This window comes from Labeo rohita, chromosome 18 (assembly GCF_022985175.1).
Source record: "Labeo rohita strain BAU-BD-2019 chromosome 18, IGBB_LRoh.1.0, whole genome shotgun sequence".
Classification (NCBI taxonomy): domain Eukaryota; kingdom Metazoa; phylum Chordata; class Actinopteri; order Cypriniformes; family Cyprinidae; genus Labeo; species Labeo rohita.
In genome coordinates this window covers 2,469,924-2,486,998 of record NC_066886.1, presented here as the reverse complement: position 1 = coordinate 2,486,998, position 17,075 = coordinate 2,469,924, and the positions used below count along the sequence as shown (strand labels likewise).

General features: G+C 30.8%; 1 protein-coding gene across 1 annotated transcript in view; it reads right to left on the bottom strand.

The window, feature by feature from the left end:
• The window catches only part of myo7aa (myosin VIIAa), a 47,171-nt gene that overhangs the window by 13,436 nt on the left and 16,660 nt on the right, over nucleotides 1–17,075 (bottom strand). Inside the window, 18 exon segments of the mRNA XM_051134972.1 lie at nucleotides 22–148; nucleotides 247–364; nucleotides 2,648–2,815; nucleotides 2,982–3,209; nucleotides 4,881–5,054; nucleotides 5,170–5,289; nucleotides 6,274–6,400; nucleotides 6,508–6,635; nucleotides 8,385–8,474; nucleotides 8,569–8,745; nucleotides 10,262–10,465; nucleotides 10,549–10,866; nucleotides 12,168–12,386; nucleotides 12,472–12,556; nucleotides 13,792–13,886; nucleotides 14,438–14,530; nucleotides 15,714–15,872; nucleotides 16,194–16,331. Coding sequence (XP_050990929.1) covers nucleotides 22–148; nucleotides 247–364; nucleotides 2,648–2,815; nucleotides 2,982–3,209; nucleotides 4,881–5,054; nucleotides 5,170–5,289; nucleotides 6,274–6,400; nucleotides 6,508–6,635; nucleotides 8,385–8,474; nucleotides 8,569–8,745; nucleotides 10,262–10,465; nucleotides 10,549–10,866; nucleotides 12,168–12,386; nucleotides 12,472–12,556; nucleotides 13,792–13,886; nucleotides 14,438–14,530; nucleotides 15,714–15,872; nucleotides 16,194–16,331 — 2,768 coding nt within the window.

The window sequence follows — 17,075 nt, the reverse complement described above, 5'->3', positions numbered from 1 at the left end:
AATCTCAGTGAAAAGCCGCACCTGCTGCTGGAGACAGCAGTGATCTCTGGGAAAGAAAGCTCCAGAAGAACCTGCTCTTGCTCATCCACGAAGTAAACGCCTGTCCAGTTTACAGCCACGATCACATCATTCTTAGGCAGACTAGGACCTTCGGAAACACAATATATCATCATAATTGCCCATCTATAAACATACAGCACACAAACCTTGTGCAAAATGAATGTGACATGAACTGACAAGAAATACCTGAAAATTTAAAGGCTTCGTAGAATCTTGAGAATAACAAAGGCCACTTATAACGAGCAAAATCCACAACTTCCTCCTTCACTTTCTGAGGGTCGACCCTCTTCTGGGTGTAGATGCCCTACAAACACAACACAGTGGGTTACTAAGAGCTTATTACAGTTCAAATCTATAATTATGATAGAGTTCAGAATGGCATACTACCTAGTATTTTTGACAAAAAGTAGTCTGTACTGTGATTCAGTATTACAGTACACTGAGATACTATATCCCACAACGCAAATGTGCTGGAATTGACTTTATTTTTCTAGTGTGACGAGGGAACCAACAGTAATATCAGCTGTGTTTTCTAACATTTATTTCTTCACTTTTTATTTGACTAAAGTGGCAAAAATTAAGACATTTTTATATGTAACTGGATTTAAAACACTAAATTTATGAACTGATAACTGGTTGAATTTCCCAAAAACATGGTTAGGACATATTTTATCCCCAAAATCAAAACAAGAAATAAGAAGAAGCATATTTTAGGATTTTTTGTTCTCATTTAAAATGTTTAAATTTTTAATTGCCTTAAAAAATAATGACAAAAATATAAAACAATCTTAACGGTTCTAAAATAGACTTAATCTTTAATGCAAAATATAATTCAAGATTTTTTGCTTTTCTTAATTTGTTTTTTATATCTTTCTTTCTTTTGCAAAATGAAATCACTTCATTCTCATTTTCTTTATTAAAAAAAAATTAAAATAAAAAAAATAATAAAAATTGTAAAATTGTTAAAACGTATTTATTGCACTGAAATATCACCTGGGCCCTAAAATAGGTTCTATTTTCTTTATGCAAGATGTAAGTTCATATTGTTCTTTTTTTTTTTTTAATTTTAGCATTTATTTCATTCATTTTTTTCCATGTGACATTTTCAGGACAGTTTATTTCATTCTCATTTAAGTAAAAAACAATAAAAAAAAATTTCTTTTAATTTTGGGATGAAATTTGATCCTGACATGTTTTCTTGACAAATTTTATGAGATTTTCTTGACTGGACACCACTTTCTAAATGCAATTAGTGAGGTCACGTGACAGCAATAAATAGGTTGTATTTATGAATAATAAAACATTTTTTTTCTTTGATTTTGAGCTGACTTGGGCATTAAAATAGCCCTTATTTTGCAAAATCTAATTTTGTTATTTATTTATTTATTTATTTATTTATTTATTTATTTATTTATTTATTTATTTATTTATTTATTTATTTATTTATTTATTTATTTATTTATTTATTCAGTTATTTATTTTTTTTATTATGCTTAATGTTCTTTATGTAAAATACAATTTCTAAATTTTTTAGGTTGAAATCTGACCTGTGCACTAAAATAGGTTTTATTTACTTTATGTAAAAAAAAATTATATATTATTTTCTTTAGATTTTAGGCTGAAGTACAAAATGGGCCCTAAAATAGGTTTTATTTATTTATTTTTTCTTTGATTTTGGGATAACGTGTGCCTTAAAATATGCTTTAGGTTTTATGCAAAATCTTAATTTAATTTATTCATTTTTTTTTTATATATATTTTTTTATTTGGGCTAAAATATGACCTTGGCTCTGACATATGCTTAATTATCTTGCAAAATGAAATCACTTCATTCTCATTTTCTTTATTATTTTCTTTACGCAAGTAATTTCAATTTTAGGATTTTTGTTATAAAACCTATTAAATTATTTTCCATGTGACATTTTCAAGACAGTTTATTTCCTTCTCATTTTGCTCATTTAAATAAATAACAATAACATTTCTTTTTTTCTTTTAATTTTGGGATGAAATTTGATCCTGACATGTTTTCTTGACAAGTTTTATGAGATTTTCTTGACTGGAAGCCACTTTCTGAATGCAGTTAATGAGGTTAGATGACAACAATATAGCACACTACTCTTTAAAACCATTATCATTTCATACTGCATACTATTTTTAAAAAAAGCAAGCAGTATGCATATGCAGTACACTACACTGTAAAAAATAAAAAACACAATTTGTTGAGTCAGCTTAAAATAATTTGTTACCCTGCTGCCTTAAAATTTGAAGTTCAGTCAACTAAAATAAGTTTATTCAACTTGAAATGTTAAGTTGTACTAAGTAACAACTTAGATATTTGTGTTTGCTAAACTTAACAGATGGGTAAGTAACCCAGCTGCCTTCAAATTTTAATTTGATTCAACTCAAATATCTAAGTTGTCACTTAGTATAATTTAACATTTCAAGTAAACTTTTTTTGAGTTGACTGAACTTAAGATTTTAAGGCAGCCAGGTTACAAATTATTTTAAGTTGACTCAACAAATTGTTTTTTACAGTGTAGTCTTCAAAAACCATTATATGAGTGTTGCAGTTAACTCAAGTTTTGCACCTTTTTATGCGCAGCCATGATGAACTGAGCCCATCTCTCCACGGTTTTGGCCGAGCTGATCTCTCTGTCGGGGATGTAGGATGGAATAAGACTCAACAGGCGCTCCACAAGGATCTCAGAGCCGTAGTCCACATAATACTGCTGCGACGCCAGCTCCGCCAGATCCTCCTTCTCCCGAAAAAGACCAAACAGATTGGAAATAGTGCAAGAAAAGCATGCAAGACAATCAAAAGAGAAAGAAAGACAGACAAATAGCAAAAGAGAATATTCCCTTGTTTGAAATACAGTGGGCGAATGCAAACTCAGTTTCGTTTTCTGTGTCTGAGGTTCGTACCCGATCACAGCGGTACTCGCCGAACTTGACGCCGCGCACGATCTGCTGGTAGATGAGGTTGGTGGCGACGGCGTCCTCCGCCGGGTCGTGCCACGGAGTGAATATCTCCTTCCTGAAGAACAGCCTCCAGGGGGCGTTACGTTCCTGCGCGCCCTGCTCTTTAGCGTACTGCTCGCACTGAGACACGGCGTCCATAACGTGATCGTTACCGCTGCCCAGAGACGAAACCTGACAAACAGTGTCATTGTAAAACAATAGTCAGAAAAACAGTTTTTAGTGTGCATATTTATTATGTATAAACAACAAGAAAAATATGTTTATATATGAAATATATTTAGATTTAAATTATATGAATACAAATATATACATGTAAATATTTTCAAAATATATACTGTATGTGTGTGTCTTTATATATACACAATAAATATATACACACACATATATATATTATATAAACAAAAACTTTATTTTGGATGCGATTAATCAAGATTAATCATTACCCAGCGCTAGTGGAGCTCAAAATAATTGTCTTCAAAAATAATGACAAAAATATAGAAAATTTTAAAAATACTTTTTACAAAGAATTTTTTTTTGGTCCTAAAATAATTTTCAATGCAACATATAATTTCATATTTTTCTTTTGATTTGGGCTGATGTATGGTTTATTTTCTTTATGCAAAATGAAATGATATACATACAGTATTTTTTCTGTTGAATTTTTAAACCTATCTTTTCCTCGTGATATTTTCATGGCAATTAATTTCATTCTCACTTTCTTTATTTACTTAAAAAAAAGACTAAAATGTATTTTTTTAATAAAAAAAAATAAAATAAAAATAATGAAAATTTTTTTGAAAATTTCAATGGTCCTAAAATAGGATTAATTTTTAATGCAGAATGTAATTTTATATTTTTCTTTTGATATTGGACTGTAATATGACTTTATTTTCTTCATACAAAATGTAATTTTATTTTTTTTTCTGTTGAATTTTAAATCTATTTAAATTTTAATTTAAATTTAAATTTAAATTTTAAATCTATTTTTTCATTTTAATTTTGCACCGAAATATTATATTTTATTTTTTTTCTGCTGAACTTTAAATTTTAAATTATTTAGAATGTCTGTTTTAAAACCTATTTTAGAATTTTCCATGTGATATTTTCATGGCAATTAATTTCATTCTCATTTTCTTTATTTACTTAAAAAAACACTAAAATGTATATTTTTTATTTTAATTTCATCAGGCTTTTACATCAGGCTTTTACAGCTCATATATAGTATGACATAGTGAGAATATGGAGCTCAAATTAATTTTCTTGGAAAATAATGACAACAATTTAGGAAATCTTAATGGTCCTAAAAAAGGCTTGATTTTTAATGCAAAATATAATTTCATATTTTTTTCTTTTGATTTTGGGCTGTAATATGGCCCAAAATGAACTTTTCTCCATGCAAAATGTAATGAATGTTAAATTTTAAATCTATTTTAGGATTCTTTTATGGGACATTTTCATGACAGTAAAATTCATTCTCATTTTCTTTATTAAAAAAAAAAAAAAAAAAAAAATTAATTTAATTTTGCACTGAAATATGACATTTACTTAATGCAAAATGTAATCTCACATTTTTTTCTGTTGAATTTTTGAATTTCCTATTTTAGAATTTTTCTGTGACATTTTCATGACAATTCATTTTACTCTCATTTTCTTAATGTAAATGAAAAAAAAACATCAGTCAACTGACAGAAGGCAGGTAGCAGATTGTGTACAACAGGTTTTTCAGTCAATTTAAATCATGTTGATCATTTAGAGGCCTTTGAAATTTGTGTATCAATTATGATTAGTCAAATATACACAATAATTAAGCCAAAAAGACCTCTTGGTTGTGAGTTTGTGTACCTTATCAAACAAAGCGATGTACAAGGAGAAGCCGAATCGATCCTGAAGGCTGATTTTGTCTGACAGCGCATTGCAGAGCTCCATGGCTGTGGTCGCTGAGTCCGTCAACAGGGTTTTTGTGGTTCCGTCCATAAACGTCACCGGCAGCATAATCGGCTTTTTTGATTTCGTGGCCTTAGATGAAATTGTACAAAAGATCCTAGAGTCACTGTCTAGTTTTGTTGCATGAAAAAGAATTATACTGGTTGTTAATAGGGCTTTTACAATCAGTAAAATCAGTCATTGATACCTGAAGCTCTAGCCAGGATGGCGGTTGTGTTCTTGTTCCGTTCACAAATGTTCTCCTCAGTCTTTCCTCACAGTAGGGAGCGTAACCCGGAGGACCTTCACTGATGAAGTTCCTCAAATACTACAGGAAGAAGATGGACATATTAAGCTTGCAATAATGGCAACATAACCAAAAATGGTCAAAATTAACTCACAGAGACCCACTGGCGCAAAAGCAATTAAATAATTTAAAGCAATTTATAATACTTATTTTAAATAAATATAATTGAATAAATAGTAAATTAAATTAAATTATAAATTACGTGTTGAACTGAATATTACATTTAAAAATATTTTTATTTAAAAAATGTAAAATTAAATTTAGAAAATCATTTAAAACTTAAAAAATATTTTATTTTATTTTTTTTACTTTTAGTTTTAAATGAAAAAATTAAATTAAATTAAATTAAATACATGATCTCTGGCTGTCTGTAATTATATATAAATGTAAATTTAAATAAAATTTAAAACATTTAAATTTTAAAAATGCATTTCAATAATTTATTAAATAATTATTTATATAAAATATAAGTTATATATAATGCAAAAAAAAAACATACTTTTTTTTATTTAAAAAATGCATTTGAATATTTTAATTATTTATCTAATTAAAATTATAGAAAACAGATAACATTCCAAAACAACAACAACAAAAAAAAAACATAAACATCACATAAACATACAAAAATGCCACAGTGGACCTATTCTCCTAGCATCCTGGGAAGGTTCCTAAGAAAGTCAAAGCACATATAACTCATGTATAATTCATTTTAGAAGCAGTAAAATTTTATAACCTTGAAAACGCATCAAGCAATTTGCTCAGGGGAAGAACGAAAAGAAAATACATCTTCAATATCAATATTTCAGTCTCTGAAGGTTCAATAAATATGTCTGGATTTTAGGAAGTACTTGAATACCAAGCAGACATGATTAAATTATTTGTGTGTGGTTAAAATATTACAGATGCACCAATCACAGGAGAGAAGAAGATTTAGAGAAACTTACAGATCCAAAACATTAAAAGAACAAATGAAAAGAGATTTTATATATATATAGAATTTCTCACCTTCACAAACTTCTCAGAAGGAGCGAAGCAGCCGACACACAGGGACATGAGGATCCAGCCGCGGGCGTGACTGCTTTTAGAGGGATTCTGGGTCAGCTGCTTACAGATCTGACAGTAGATCTCATCTCTGTGACAAACAGCAGGAAGAGGAATGCTCAGGGCTGTTTGGGAGTGATTCATCTGTTTTTTTGTCTCAAATATAATAATATTATATTATTATATCCACAATCTGACCTCAGGCCTGGGCGAAGGATGCCGTTGCCGATGATGAAGTGCAGCTTCTCCAGGTTGGACGTGGGTCGGTCCTCCAGCATGCTGTTTCCATGGACTGTATATTCACCATCATTCAGACGCTTCGTCACCTACACAACAACAAACAGAGGAAAATACTCTAAAATACTCTTCTATTTATTTGAAGATTTTAGGTTAATATTTCAATAAGTTAACAACACATTCACATGATGACTGTTCTCTGATGTTAAAAGAAAAGAAAAGAAAAGAAAAGAAAAGAAAAAAAAAAAAAAGAAAAGAAAAGAAAAGAAAAGAAAAGAAAAGAAAAGAAAAGAAAAGAAAAGAAGACAAAATGTTTAGTCATGGAAACTGGTAAACTATTTACTTCAGAGATTTTTAGGTTAATATTTTTTTATGTGACAAAATATTGTGACACATTTACATGTTACAGTTCTAAAAATATAATTTTTTAAAATACATTTAAAATTTAATGAAATTTAATTAAATTAAGGCAGAAAAATATTCTAAATAAAAAAAAGCCAAAATGTTTAGTCATGGAAAATGGTAAATTATTTACATTAATTACCCCAGAGAGTTTTAGGTTAATATTTTAATCATTTAATGAGACATTTACATGTTCACAGGTATCTGATATTAAAAATAATCATTTTTAAAATACATTTTAAAATTAAATTAAATTAAATTAAATTCGGGCAGAAAAATATTCCAAAAAAAAAAAAAAAAAAAAAAAGCCAAAATGATTAGTCATGGAAAATTTTAAAATATTTAGATTAATTACCCCAGAGATTTTTAGGTTAATATTTTAATACTTTAATGACACATTTACATGTTCACAGTTCTCTGGTATTAAAAATAATTATTTTTAAAATACATTTTAATATTAAATTAAATTAAATAAAATTAAATTACGGCAGAAAAATATTACAAAAAAAAAATGATTAGTCATGGAAAATAGTAAAATATTTACATTAATTATCCCAGAGATTTTTAGGTTAATATTTTAATAATTTAATGACACATAAAAAACATTTTAAAATTAAATTAAATAAATTTAAATAATTAACTTATCTTAACTTAACTTAATTTAAATTAAATTAAGGCAGAAAAATATTCCAAAAAAAAAAAAAAAGCCAAAATGTTTAGTCATGGAAAGTGGTAAAACCCCAGAGATTTTAAGGTTAATATAATATAATATAACATAATATAATATAATTTAATGACACATTTACATGGTCACAGTTCTCTGATATTAAAAATAATTATTTTTAAATACATTTTAAAATTAATTAAATTAAATCAAATTAAATTAAATTAATTAAATGATTAGTCATGGAAAATAGTAAAATATTTACTTTAAGTACCACAGAGATTTTTAGGTTAATATCTTACTAATTTAATGACACATTTACATGTTCAAAGTTTTCTGATATTAAAAATAATAATTTTAAAATACATTTTTAAATGAAATTATTCATTTTTTTAATAAAATTTTTTAATGAAATTAAATGAATTCATCTTGGCAGGAAATATTCACAAAATGCCAAAAAGTTTTGTCAATAATTGTAAAATATTTACATAAGGAACGGCAGAGTTAATTAAATCAATATATTTTGTTTCTGAAGAAGCTGAGCAGTTTCTTCATTTCCGATTGGTTCAGAGAGAGTTCATGATTCTTAATAACCTTCTTTCAATCTTAAAAAAGGTGATTTTGTGCAGGAATGCCATTGCAGAATAAGAAATGCCCTGACAGTGGCTCATACCTGTGACACCGAGTTCAACGACCAAAAGCGAGTTCCCAGAAACAAGGGATTAAGGAGGTTGTACCATGATAAAATCACCATGGTAACTGCATCACTCACCTCCTCTGTAATCTTGGACTTCTTCTTCAGGGTGAGCGACACCAGCTTGTGACGCACACTGCTCTTCTTGTGACTTTCAGTGTGAGAGTTCTGAAAGAGAGTCATGAAAACATGCATTAATGCTGCTACATTTGCCCAAATGTATGTGCAAACGTGCTTTTCACACTGTTGTTGTCAAACATACCTCTCCTTCTCCCTGCAGAGCCTGCAGCTCTCTCTTGTATGTTTTTTTGCCGAGCGTCTCGTAGATCTTGGTCATGACAGGGATCTTCTCGCTGCCGTCGCTGATGGCCGTGTGGTATTTGGGTTCTGGAAGATCACCCATGAAGCGGAGAATCGTGATCCACACGGCCAGAGCCGCCTGCACGACCACAAACTCATTAGACAAACATTTAGATACTAACAATGAACTGCGATTCATATCATATCATATTCACATTTTCATATTCATGCAAATCATTTTCAAAATAGTTCAGATCTTGAATATTTAGATTCATTTATTATTTTTTATTATTAGATATTTCTAAGATAATATATCTTTAAAAATTTTTATTTCTATAAAAGTTATTATTCTTTATTTATAAATAATATAATTATATATATATATATATACTGTACAATTTTTTTATAATATATAATAATATTTATAATATGAGAAATATGAGAAATGATGCCTTGAAAAACTAGCTGAAATAAAACGGTTTTATTTTAATGGTTTTATTTAAAAACATTTACTAGTTACAAGTAACAAAAAATGTTTTTTTTTTTTTTTTTTTAAATTTAGTAACTTTAGTAACTTATATATATATTTATATTTATATATATATATATAAATATAAATAAATAAAATAAATAAATAAATTTTTATATATGTAACTATATATATTTATATATATATATATATATATAGTTATTTTAGTACTTAAAATTAAATTATTAAATTTAGTAATTTTGTGGTGATTTTGTCATTTATATATATATATATTTTTTATGTCTATATAGTTTTTATTTATGTCATTATTAATTATACTTATTTTAGTACTTAAAGTTAAACTAACCTAATTTTAATAACCCTGATATTTATATAATGTTTTATATTTAATAAAAAATATCTTTTTTATGTCTATATAGATTCATTGTACTTATTCAGTACTAAAATGACAAATGATGCCTTAAAAAACTAGCTGAAATAAAACTGTTTTATTTCAATTAATGTTTAATTAATTTCAAGTAACAAAAATGTTTTTTTTTAATTTTAGTCTAATTTTAGTAACTTTAGTTTTAGTATCTATATAGTTTCCATTCATTTTATTTAATTTAAAACTAGCTGAAATAAAATGTTTACTTAACTACAAGTAACAAAAATGTGTTTTTGTTCTCATCTTAGTAACTTTAGTTTTAATTTTACCTATAATAACCCTGATATTTATATACTTTTTATCCTTTTACATATCAATTATATTTATATATGTATATATTATAATAAATATAAAAATATAGAAAATTGTATATAGAATATATACAGAACTTATAGAACTGATATAGAAAACTAAAAACTTTGCACACAAATATTGGGTGAAAAGTCAATTTTTAATTAGACTTAAATCCACATATTTTTGTGCTGAATATACTAAATGAATATGTATTCATACTAAAAAAATTAAATTTATTATGAGCATTCCTCTTAATTCATACACCATCATCACAATGTTTTTATTGAGCTTGTCATAATGCATTGTGGGATTGTCTCCTATTAAAAAAAGAATGCATGCGATGTTGCCTTTAAAAAGCTGAAATCTTAGAAAACAGCATTTTTACAAAGCTAAATAAACACTTCCTAACATCGAAAGCATGTTTGAGTGTCAAAGGTCACATACCAGCTGATCTCCTTCATCTTCGTGAAACAGTAAGGGCTGTTTGAGCGGGCGGCGCATGTAAGTGTGTGTGGTCGTGCCCTGGAAATACGTGGCAGAGAACTTGGCAAATTTATACTCTGACAAATCTTCCAGATCATCCTCTGGAAGTGGAAGAGATTCATCCAGGTCTTCCACCTCGAGCTCCCTGTGTGTTCGCTCCAGGTCCTGAGGAAAACACAAATCACACACTGAAGCTCAGTTTATCAACTCAATAATGAGAGGTTAAAACGACAGATCCACATCCTCACCTCAAACCCGGCCGGCGCTTGACCCTCCTGCCCAGGAAACGAGTTTGTGGTTCCCAAGAAACCAAACATCTTGTCCACCATATCAGAGTCGTTAACCGGCTCATGCCGTGCTTTCTCCATCTGGTCCAACATTTCCTTTTTCCTTCTCGCCTCCTCTCGCTCTTTCTTCTCGCGCTCGGCGTCCTCTCGCGCCAGCTGCGCCAATCGTTCCTGGTGCTTCTTTTCAGCTTCTTCTTTAGCTTTTCTGGCGCTCATCTGGTTCCTGAGCTTCTGCTCCTCAGCCAATCGCATCTTCTCTGCCTCCAAACGCCGCCGGTACTGAGATGGATGGAAAAAGACGATGTCTGTGATGTCTTTATTGCAGAATCAGAAAATTAAACAAGGGACAATATTTATCCTCTAAATTGATTTCCAGGGGCACTAGTTACTTTAATCTATCACAATATTATATTTATCAAGCCATTTTTACACTGCAAAGGTGGAACAGAAACTGCATCTGAGTTGGCATGTGTATTTTTACAGACTGTTTAATGCTGCTAAAGTACATGCGTTTACACAGAAATTGCGTGTCAATTACTTAGAGGAGAAGTCCACTTCCAAAGCAAAGATTCACATATAATGTACTCAGCGCCTTGTCATCCAAGATGTTCATGTCTTTCTTTCTTCAGTCATAAAGAAATTGTTTTTGAGGAAAACATTTCTGCATTTTTCTCCATATAATGCACTGATGTGGTGCCCCGATTTTGAACTTCCAAAATGCAGTTTAAATGCGGCTTCAAACGATCACAAATGCAGTTGTAAACGATCCCAGCCGAGGAAGAAGGGCCTTATCTAGCAAAACAATACAAATTAAATACTTTTTAATCTCAAATGCTCATCTTGCCTTGCTCTCAGTGAACTCTGTGTATTCTCAGACAGTTAGGGTATGTCGAAAAACTCCAATCGTATTTTCTTCAAACTTCAAAAATCATTTCAAAATCATCCTACATCGCTGCAGAAGTACCGACCCAGTCTTTGCAAAGTGAACACGCAAAGAAGATCAAACACCCTTAACAAAAAATGTAAAACAGCGATATAGGACGATTTTGAAGTTGAGGGAGAACATGAGATGGGAGTTTTTTGACATACCCTGTCAAAAAACTGTCATGAACCGGTACAAAACAGAGTAAGACAAGACGAGCGTTTGACATTAAAAAGTATATAAATTGTATTCTTTTTATTAAAATAACCAATTGTTACGCTAGATAAGACCCTTCTTCCTCAACTGGGATCATTTAGAGCCATTTGAAGCTGCATTTAAACTACATTTTAGAAGTTTAAAATCTGGGCACCACATCAGTCCATTATATGGAGAAAAATGCAGAAATGTTTTCCTCAAAAAACATAATTTGTTTACGACTGAAGAAAGAAAGACATGAACATCTTGGATGACAAGGGGGTGAGTACATTATATGTGAATCTATGTTTTGGAAGTGGACTTCTCCTTTAAAGCGTAATAACGCTTGATTTTGAAAGGGCTTTTTTGCCTGATTATCTTGATTTTGGGGGGTATTTTTATTCATATTGGTGGAATATGGTTTGGTGTAAACTATATCTACAAATAATTCCATTGTTCTCACTTCTCCTTTGAGTCTTTTGTATAGCCGGCGGGCGATCATGCCCCTCGTATACGCCTGGATGGTGATGACGGCCCAGAGACGGTGTCGAAACGCTCGGCGCACTAGGTATCCTCTGCAGCGGCCCTGGAAAAGAGTGATTCTCTGACGTGCGACGTGGTACGTCTGGTAGAGTTTACGAGAGCGATACAACGCCTGCAGACGTGAGAAACCGCCACGCATCTACGGGATGAGAAATGAGTGTTAGGTCTTGCTGTTGAGTGGCAACAACTGCATGTAGTTTTATATAAAAATATCCAAGACCAACCGCTCCGTAGTTCTTCCGACAGTAGTAACCCCTCCATGTTTTCTGGATCAGCAAAGCTGATTTCTTCATTTTTAGGAAGTTGGATCTGTGGGAAACAATTATGTTTGATGCACATTTCACAAGACCTTAAAACTGGTTCAAAAATAGTGTACTTCCAAATAATTAAAAAAAGCATTATCACCTCCAACAAATTATTTTGTTATTACTACTGTCATGTTTAAGTTGAGTTTGTGTGTAATGCATAAATATATATTTTAGGTACAGAAGTGGCATACTTAGAATTTTGGTATTTTTTGGCTGGTTTAATTGGGCATTAGACTAGTTTTGCGCTAGTTTTGTAATGCAGATCTGGCAACTCTGTTGTCAGCATCTATTTTGTGCACATAAACATAGTGGATGCACTTTACCCTGGCCAAAAATGATGCAGTGGTTGCAGAAAAACACTGGTAACAAGTGGAGGTAAATGGGTAAAATAAGAGGAAAAAAACAATTTTTATGCCTTTTGATGTCAAAATCATAATGCAAATCATTTTTATAGAACACTATCGTCAAAGACGCCATTTGAAGCTAAACGCAGATATTTAAACGGACACACTATGGATGAAACGGCTATGATTACTCTACTTTAAAAGCATAAATTGAATTTAAAGAATAGGTCTACAATATTTACATGTGCCGTTTATAGGGGACGTACTGTATTACAGCATGAAATATTATTTAACCCTATTTCTATTAACATTTTTACATAACATTTAGTTATTTTATCTCACAATTCTGCCTTTTTTTTCTCGCAAATGCCAGTTTATATCTCCTAATTCAGACTTTATAACTCGATTTAACTCAAAAATAGTGAGTTTGACAATTCTGAGGGGAAAAAAAGCCAGAAGTGTGGGATATAAGCTCCGAGCCGAGGGGAAAAGAGAGAACGACGAGTTGTTTTTCCTTATTGGAATTACGAGATATAATCTCGGAATTGTGAGAATAAAGTCAGAATGTCTACAAACCTAGAATTGGTCTATAGGATTTTGCCAAACACTCCCCTTTTTATGCAAATAATACGCATTATAGTCTGCTCAGTGTTTCAGTGTTTTAATAGTCAGCTCTATTTTCCTGGCACAAATTTCTGTTTCTTAATTTTTTTAAATTTATAGTTATCATGTCAACATGTTCATCAAATAGCGATCAAATGATATCAGTGGTGTTTATGCTAAGTGAATCAAACAACACAGAGCGTGTATGCAAATAAACAGGCTAATTAATATTTATTATACTCCCTCAGAGTTCCTGGAGCACAAACTGAACATGAGCAGTCATTCTTACCTGTCCTTGAATCCTCTGACAACTTTCTGAATGAGAATGACCTTATCAGTTATGGCTTTGTCTCTCTCGATTTCCAGCAGCATGTCATGATGATCCTGCCAAAGGTGGAGAGGCATTTAAAACACGTCTAAATGAACTCAAACGCACACATGTGATGCTCCATTAATCATCAGGTCATTTAAAAATCCTCATATTGATCTGTATCTCTCCTGAATCTTCTGGTGTCTTTACTTCCTGTCACTGCCCTCTCTTCCTTCCTGCTGAGTGGGATTTCCTGTTTCAGAGAACTGGAAGGTGTGATAAAACTCACTGCCTGGAAAACAGGCCCTGACAGTTTAGTAATGGACAAGCTAGTTCCTGATCTTTGACCTGTGGCTGAGGGCAGCGTTTCCGGCAGCACAAAAACAGCAGAATATTGAGGTCAATATTGTTTGAGTTTAACTCTTCTGCATAAAATCCCCAGACATGCTTTAACAGCAATAACAATGAGCTTATTTTTTCCATGACCTAAGCATAGGATCAGATTTTCTTGTTTATTATTTTGAAATTGCCTTCTGTTATTGATAGTCAATATTATTTCATAAATGAACTCATCCTGTTTTCAGTTAGCAGTTTTATGAAAACATATTAGTCTTGTTTTTAATACCTTCAGGAATATCTTGGTCTTTCCCATCTGCCAGTCATCATCACGGCCCAATACGGCTTCAGCGATACGCTGACAGGTTCCTCTCAGGTCCTCCTAAAGAAAAAAAAGCCATAAATTGTCAAAAGAGAATAAGGATATATAGGTACATGACACACAAAACCACAAAACCAGTCTTAAGTGGCACGGGTATATTTGTAGCAATAGCCAACAATATATTGTATGGGTCAAAATGATCGATTTTTCATTAATGGCAAAAATCATTAGGATATTAATTAATCATGCTTCATGAAGATATTTTGCAAATTTCCTCCCATATCAAAACTTAATTTTTAATTAGTAATATGCATTGCTAAGAACTTAATTTGGACAACTTTAAAGGTGATTTTCTCAATATTTTGATTTTTTTGCACCCTCAGATTCCAGATTTTTAAATACTTGTACCTCGGCCAAATATTGTCCTATCATAACAAACCATAACATAACATAAAACAATAGAAAGCTTATTTATTCAGCTTTCAGATGAAAATAAATAGTGGTAAAAATCTTAATTTCATAAAATTGACCCTTATGTCACAAATTGTTTGGTGAATGTCAAGATAAATGTATTTATTTCATGTTTTAGTACATAAAGTACAGTTCAAAAGTTTGGGGTCAGTATTTTTTAAGGTTTTATCTAATGAAAAATAGTATAAAAACAGTAATATAGTGAAATATTATTACAATATTTAATAACTTAATAAGTTTTCTATCAGAATATATGTTAAAATGTAATTTATTCTTGATTTATTATTAATTATTGATGAAAAAACATTAATAAAAAAAATTACTGACCCCAAACTTTTGCATATATATATATATATATATATATATATATATATATATATATATATATATATAGAAATATATAGAAATATATATATATATATATAATATTTAGACTAACATTTTTTATATATTTATATTACTATATTTATTTCATATTATTACATATCATAATATATAATTATAATTATAAAACATAATAATAATATAATAATTAAAAAATATATACTATAAGACTTTATCAGAGAACAGCAATAGATATTAATAACACTACAATGACATTTACTTGTGAAAAACATGTAGTACATAAAGACTAGTTGAAGCACACTGCCTTTTTTCCCCTGTATAAGTATTAGAATTTTGAGAGACAGTAAATTCTTTCTTTTTTCTTTCTTTATTATTTATTTACCGTTTTACATCAGCCTCAAAATCTCTAGTGAATTCATGAACCCACCTGTTTGTATGCAGGTTTCACTCCAGGCATCAAAACACGGTATCTGTCCACAAACTCAACGAAAGTGTAGCGGATGGGGTATCCGGCCCGGCGAATCCGGATGGTTTCCATCATCCCAGAATAGCGGAGCTGCCGCACACACAGCTCACGATCAAAGAGCTGGACAACGATGGCAAGACGATCACATAACATAATTAACATACATTCTAGAAGTTAGAAATACCATGCAACTTCACATTCATATCTAAATGCACATGCAGTTCTCATTAGTTAAACTTTATTTAATCTTTGCAGTAAAAGACTGATAAAAGTTATTGTAATGTGCTACCAAACAGCTGAAGAGTGTAAAATAAGAGGAAAAATTAAATGCAACATTTAAAAGCAAAAAACCTGACAACATTATTTCTATACTGACTGTTGGCATCAGAAAATCTTGTTCTCTATTATAGTTTATTATTCAAGTAATGCTGTTTAACTCACCATGGGTTTCTTGTACTCATTGGGTTTGATGCAGCGGACGAAGAAGGGCTGACAGACGCTCAGCGTTCGCATTAGCAGCTCCAGTGAGCGCTTGAACTGACTGCTCAGGGTGGGCGAACGCTTTCTGGTCTCCGCCCCCTGTGCATCAGGAAACACACACACACACACACACACACACACAGAGGAACATGCACTTTAAAAAGAAGTCCAGGAATAGTGGTGAGCAGAGGTCAGGATTTGTTTTTAGGATGAACCTGTCAAGAAACGGCTCTGTCATTTTGATGTGAAACTTTTGCTTGTTGTTCTCTGACATTATCTTGGTTTCTTTAATGCTCAAACAGGAAATACTTTCACATCAGGAACCGCGTTTGACAGATATATTTTCTAGGGAGATGCAGGTCATATTATTTCTGTCCACTTAGGAGAACAAAAAAGGTGGAAAGGGTTAAAGCCATTAAAAAAGTAGTGACACTGAAGACTGGAGTAATGATGCTGAAAATTCAGCATTGCATCACAGGAATAAATTAAATTTTAAAACAGATTCAAATAGAAAAGAGTCATTTTAAATTGCAATAATATTTCACATTTTTCATGCATTTTTTTGTATTTTTGATCCAATAAATGCATTCTTGGTGTGCATAAATTTGCCCATTACATCATCTACTAGGCAAACATCTGACTGGTTAGAATAGAAATAGCACTCTAGTATAAGGTTAGTAATTTTTATTTCACCTTAATTTATTAGTAAACAAAAAATAATAAAAAATAACAAAATAAAATAAAATAAAATAGTGATGCATTATGACAGTCATAAACACTAATACTCAAATTTCATATTAGCTAAAACACAGGAGGTATGTGTTAGCTATATGTTAGTTACTG